At 38.0% G+C, this 6,845-nt stretch overlaps 1 protein-coding gene across 1 annotated transcript; it reads right to left on the bottom strand.

The window, feature by feature from the left end:
* Positions 1 to 293: 293 nt before the first annotated feature.
* LOC121803586 (aluminum-activated malate transporter 2-like) lies at positions 294 to 1,965 on the bottom strand. The gene is made up of 4 exons (XM_042203211.1): positions 1,678 to 1,965; positions 1,157 to 1,608; positions 987 to 1,081; positions 294 to 899 (listed from the first exon to the last, which is right to left on the bottom strand). The coding sequence occupies exons 2-4, from the start codon at positions 1,241 to 1,243 to the stop codon at positions 413 to 415; spliced, it is 669 nt and encodes a 222-aa protein (XP_042059145.1). The 5' UTR covers positions 1,244 to 1,608; positions 1,678 to 1,965; the 3' UTR covers positions 294 to 412.
* Between the last annotated feature and the right edge of the window lie 4,880 nt (positions 1,966 to 6,845).

The raw sequence follows: 6,845 nt of genomic DNA, 5'->3' as shown, positions 1-6,845 counted from the left end.
TATGCGGAGATCTAATGTAGCGCCACAGACGTCGAACAAAAACGTTGTGTCGGTGCGATAGAACACGACAACCGACACCACCTTCGTTTCTATCCAATATTCGGCTCACCTTGCCGGTAGCCACTGCCACAGACTGCGGCATCCATCAATTCTTCATTTGGAAGATTTTAGTGTTGTGGGAAAATGAGTTCCTATAGAGAATTTTGAGATCCCGAATTTTGAAAAATTAATGGATATTATAGTTAGGGTATGAAAGTGAAGAAATGGTTAAAAGTTTCGCCAAAGGGCATTTCTGTCCAAAAAACCGAAAAATTAATTAAACTTTATTAGAATTAAACTGGTGACAAACTATTGAATTTGACTATATGGGCATTTTGAGTCAAACTAGATTCACGTGTCCCTTGATAATTACTTAATATCTAGAGGAACAGTAATGAGCACAACATCCGTAACTGCATTTTGGATTCTTGAATTTGGACAAGGTGGCGAGTTCATGAACAGAATCTACTATGTTGGCTGTGCAACCAACAATTTGCATGAGCAGGGAAGCCACGGTGGCAGCCGGGCACAGGTCGAGGAGATGAGCATCGCCCCATAGAGGAGTCTGGAGCACCAATTTGAGATTCATGGCTGCAGCTTCCGCCCTTTTCACGTGTGGATCAGCATGCGTTGACCGCGTCATCGCCTTCATCCCCTCCGCTAATTCTGTCAAAGCTTTACTGCATTCCCGGCTCATCTCTGTACATGCTTCCTTCATCTTTTCTCGAATCTCTAGTGGCGTCTTCATGTCCGAGTTAAGACAGCCGTTGAGTGTGTCAATCTTGCACGCGCATTCTCGTGTTAGCCTTCCAATTTTAAGGTAGAGCGCCCAAGGGTGCCAGTATCTGAATTTTCGATGCCTAGGCTCCCATTTTGCAAAATTAAGTATGCACATTGTTGATAACAATCTTAATTGAGGGATATCCAACTTGTTTAATTTGACTAACCAGTGATTCTTCAATGCTCTTTGAATCAATAACTCCTCTATAGCCTTCCATATCATGGCTTTTATTACCTGTCCCGAAATATTCGCCTCCAAAGCCTGTAATTTAATATTCCATTTTTAAACAATACTACTTTATAATTTAAGCGACTATTATTATCCCAGTATATATACCTTCCAAGAAGGTTGCGAGCGTGTGGATGTTAGTGGCAACGAGAGTGTGAAGATCCTGGCCGGCCCAACAGGGGCATATGCAGGCATAACCAACCAACACAGTAGACATCCTTTTCTCCGCCATCTCTATCAGCTTTTCGCCACGATAAGTGCACACCGCTATCAACCCAAACGTCACAATTATTATCAGGAAAAAATAGTCGTTTCTCGCCTTCAGCTTTGGAATAAATCGACCAAACGTCGCCACTCCAGCTGCATAAATACAACACAATCACAATTAAAATTAAATTTGTTCATAATATATGTACATATGAAGAAAATGATGAATGCGAGCATGATGGACTCGGGCGTGTTGCCGTCGGCAAAGCTGGTGGCGCCGTGTGCCCCGACTCCTAATGCGCCTCCCAACAGCGTCGCCAGCGTTCTGTTGACCCCTTTCCCAATTGTGGCTCCTGAAATGAAAACAAATGTAGTGAGTATTAAAAAAGGGGGAGCATGCAGTGGTGTCAGAAAGACCGGACCTATGGAGAACTCGAAAACGACAGCGACGGTGTTGACAGCCCACATGGCGTAAAGGCCGCTACCGGTAGAGTAGCCATCGTGAAAGAGATCAAAGTAGTAGATTAGATATACAGCAGCCATGGCCACTCCCACTTTTATATTTTTCTAGGATCTTCACCTCCTATTTTCACCACCATTTCCCAACATCTTTTCACCCCTTGTTTCACTTTTTCTATCGCCATTCATCTAGAGCTGTATGCAGTCGATGGGAATGTGGGATTTTTATATATCAACTTTGTATGGGTTTTGTGGAGGGGTCGGTGTCATTTACATATATTTTCAACCAACACTCGGGATTTATTTATTACTCATCTTACGAATTCAATAGTGCTACTTATTTTGCGGTTGTGTATATGTAGTCAATTTGATTTTGTTGTCATATGATAATGTAACCATATTGATTTCGGATATTGAATTGGTCTTTAATTTTATGATTCTATTGTCTGCAGTTGTTTTAGTGGAAGTGTAGGACACATTCAATTCACACCCTTGTTGGAAAATTAGCTAGTGAAAAATATCTACTTTAGTTTAAAGCAGCCAAAGTTGTTTCCTTTTCTTTAGGAATTTCGTTTTTATCACTCCTAATATTTTGCCAATTTTTTGGTTATGCTAAGTGATAAGATAAGCATGTAAAAATCATGGATTAAATATGCCCGGTCAATGGATTTTGACCAAATAATAAATGTGACGAGACATTTAATTTTGTGAAATTAAATAACATAGCGTCGATCTACATTTTACGTAGATAAATGTAGTATATTCACTTTCTCAAATCCGATTTCCAGTGAGTGAGAAATAGTGGATTAAAGTTGGGCATAATTAGCTTTTAATTAAAGCTTGGAGTTGGAGCTTAGGGAATAATTAACTAGTGTTAATTATCCCACATTGGAGGATTAACACATCTTTTAATGTGTATAAATTAAGTGACTTTATGTTACTTAATAATTATAGTGGACCAAGATGGGTGAAAGAGCCCACACGCGCGCACACGCGCGCGCCGCCGCCGCCGCCCGCCCGAGCCCGATCCCGTGCCCGTGCTCGCGGCCTCGGCCTCGGCCTCGGGCCCGATCCCGATCTTGATCTTGGACTTGGCAATTGGTCTTTGGGCTTGGGGCTTGGCCCAAACTATTCTTTTTGGACCACCGCCGAGTCAGCAATCCAAGTGGCTTGACACGTCGTCAAGCGAGGCACAGTCACGGCTGCCACGTGAGAAATCCACACGCTCCACACACGGGTGGCACACTCCAGCCACACGCATGTAACTGACGTCGGTTACGAATTGTCATGATGAGCCTTCAATGGCTGGTTGACCCTGCATGGTGGCTTGGCCTATAAATAGGCTAGCCATACCACTGCATTATGACACACATACAAGCATTCTCTGCATAAGCTCTCTCCCTCTTTCTGCATTGTCCTTCTGTCGAAGCTCTGCCCTCTCCTCCATCCCGTTCGTCGGAGCTCTACTGATTGCGGTGCTGCATCAATAGAGACGTAGCCGTTTTACCTTTGGGGACGATACGCCAAACCGAAGAGCACTACCGGGGCGTATCTCGTCTTGCGGGAAGAGGCCTCCTCGACTCCGCTAATCATACTGGTTTAGTAGTTTCGATTCTACGTTGTAATTTTTAAGTTCAGTTCCTCCTTTTCCTTTCTTTTGGTTTGTATTACGCCTGGTTCTGTTATCTCTTGTAATCCAGAATCCAACAAAGCACACTACTACTTCTTCTAAAGAAAATATGCAACAATAGGAGTCGATAGAGATTGGTCATGCATGACATCGAAGTTCCGTTAAATCTTGGTTCAGTGATTTATTATGTCCTTCTAACTCAAAATCATAGATTTCGTACTAATTATTTTTGAACACGCATGATAATCATCTAATTCTCTCCCAACATATGTTATATCAATCTGAAGTAACAATAGGGAGTGAGATTAATAGCATTACATCTGGTGGAAGGATTGTCCCACCACCTCAGATTGTGATACTGATGGTTACCGAAAAACGTAGTCTTCCATCCAATTAAAACAATAATGCCAGCCTCAGAAAACACAACAGCTAGCAGATTAAACTTAGGAAAAACAAAACTGGGAGAAAAAAAAATAGTACCAGAAAAAAAAATCACATAGAGCAAAGAAGAAAATAAAAAATTTAAAGCAACCCTGTTAACCTTTATTAAGTCGATATCATGATAAACTTTCATGAGAATAATAATAGTTTTTGTTCTCTTTAATCACGTATCGCGTACAATGAAAAAAGTGAGGATAAAAAGTTCAAGTGCACTTTCATGAGAATAATAATAGTTTTTGTTAGGAATATTGAATCTCACAAAAAAAAGTATTGAATCTGAGCTAATGCACAGATGCTTTACAAAGAAACAGAAAGATCATGTTTTGGCTAAAACCGTGGTAACAAACTAACAATAATTCAAATCTACCACACTATCCTAAATATTTATTAATTGAATAACAAACTTTAAATCCTAACATTCCCTCCCTTAGACCATCTCCAACCGTACTGCAAAACCTAAAATGCAGTAGAATAATACATCCATTAGTACTGCAAAACCAATCAATCCAATTATAGGTTTTTTAAGAAAAAATACTTATATAGGTATGATTGAAAAGTATAAAAAGTTAGTGGATGAGGAATATTCATTGGGGTTTGAGTTTAGTGTAAATGGTTAGAGCAAAATCAATATTTAGTGTGACATTTACACTAAAATGGGTTTGAGTTTAGTGTGATGGTTGGAGAAAGAAATTAGTTTGCTGATGGTTCCAGCGCCAAAGTCCTTGCCCCGCTCTTATCTGCATTGACTAGCTCGTCTATATATTCTGAGAAAATGCAAAATGTGCAAGTCTAAGTGTTAGCTGAGCAACAGGAAAACTCAAAGATAGGCTTAACAAGTGATACATATACATGTTGCTGTAGATTACAACTAACTCAACCTTGTATATGTAGCATAGCATAAACTACAAGGTTGCATGCCATGGAATCACTAAAAGGAGAGCCATTATGACATTTTGATTAGAACAAAGTATGTTAACAGAATTCGAGCATGTTGTTCACTGTATACAACCATCTACTTTACCAAAATGATTAATTCAAATATTATTTATTTAATGTGGGATATCATATTCATATAACAAATACTAATATCAATTCCAAATTTATATTACTAAACATAGTAGTAGAATAGAATAGTTAGTAGAAAAGGCAAAGTGCTTCAAAATGGAGCTGAGTAAGAAAGAATAGAATAGAATAGAATAGAATAGAATAGACGTTGGGTATGGAAAGAGAGCAATTAGGAGATGAGGTCAGTCTGTATATTCTCTTTCATGAGTGTTTGTCCATATTATTAGTTATACTAGGGCACCATCCATATCATTATGCTCGATTTGGTGCATCCGCGGAGCCGCTGATGTAATCACTCTGATTTAATACTTATGTATTCCGGATCTGGAATGTGTTTGGTATGCCCGTAGATCTTATATAGCGCCACAGACGTAGAACAAAAATGTTGTATCGGTGCGGTAGAACACGACAACCGACACCACCTTCGTTTCTATCCTGATTTCATTTTAGGAATCTATTCTCGTTAAAGTGCAAGGCTATTACATAAGCCATAACAACCATTTTGGGTTAAATTAGATATTGTAGTTATGTTATCTTCTACTCCCCTCAAGTTGAGCATCAGACTTTTCGATAAACTTGTGACGATATTTAATTTGGATTTGGTTAGCAAACAATTTATACTCGTATTTAGAAGTTCTTTAATTTAATAAATAATTTTGGCTCTTATTTAAGAATTCTTCATTGAGATTAGGCTCCTGCAAGGAGTTGTTCAATTTCTGTATTCAAAGTTTAGATTCATTTTAAAGAGTTCTTTAAATTTTTAGAGTGTTCGGTAGTAGTATCTTTCTTGGTACATGTTGGCACTAATTTTAAGTAACTTGCCAACTTTTTCTAAAACTAGTACTTATTTTATCAAGATCATGAAAAAACACTTAATATATTTGTACCTTTTGAAAATGCAGGGTAGATAGCAATTTCAGTAATTAGTGGAAGCAATTTAGCGGTCACTAATTTTTTAACAAATACTATCTCAATTTTATATTCAGTCCTTTTGTCTCAAATTTCGCTAAAGGAAACTGCCACGTTATTCTCATAATAAAAAACTTGAACAATTAAATATCAACAATTTAAATCATTGGACCAATCTAATCCTTTGAGGTGCCTACAAATAAGCGTGAGAATAGTCACTAGCTCCGTTAGTTGATACCTTACATCTTGCAACAAAATAAATCAGCAATTTATATATACATATATACATATATAATAAACGGGTTTTGATCTATGCAAAACCATTCTTAATACAAAAATGTAGAACCAATCATACAGAGGTCATTTTTAAGTCATTGTAAGCTTACTTTTACGTCATTATAACAAGGATGACATAAAAGGAACTTAACATGACTGACTCAACTTATTTTAACACAAGAAATTCCCTCAAGTGTACGGGGCTAATGTAGCACAAAGCAAGCAAGAGTATCGTATCCCACAGAAACAAAATGTGTAAACTCAAGTACCACAGACCGATTTCAACTACTATCTAGACAAAACAAAGGGTTGGTTTTGGTAAATAACTAATGAACATAAGCAAAGTAAAATAAGAGACAAAAGATAAAGTTTCAAATAAGAGAACGAGGTAGAGCTTTGGATCCGACTACAATCCCCACAATGTAAACAACTCAACAACTTTGATTACCCGTTGAAGTCTCTAGGATTAGAAGGACAATCGCTATTCTAGGCTAAGCCCCCTCTCGAGTGCACTCTACCCGTTGATTAACTATTAATACTGAAGTCTCCTTCTAATACTTCACAATTAACTCCTATACTCAAAAGATTCAAGTCCTCACCCTAGAATTTCTTCTCTCGAATGCAAATTATCTAGGTGTTGTTCATTCTTTTATCAATCCTAAATAGGTATCTCTCGATTACTCCAAACTAGGTCAATATATCCAATTGGTAGCTAGGCAATTGAATTGAAAGGCACAAGAATGAAACAAAATAATCACAAGAGCATAGGTAATCAAAAGCTATTGAATCAATCACAAGTATTCATTGTAG

This window comes from Salvia splendens, chromosome 1 (genome assembly GCF_004379255.2).
Source record: "Salvia splendens isolate huo1 chromosome 1, SspV2, whole genome shotgun sequence".
NCBI classification, from domain to species: Eukaryota; Viridiplantae; Streptophyta; class Magnoliopsida; order Lamiales; family Lamiaceae; genus Salvia; species Salvia splendens.
This window is presented reverse-complemented; position numbering and strand designations above follow the sequence as displayed.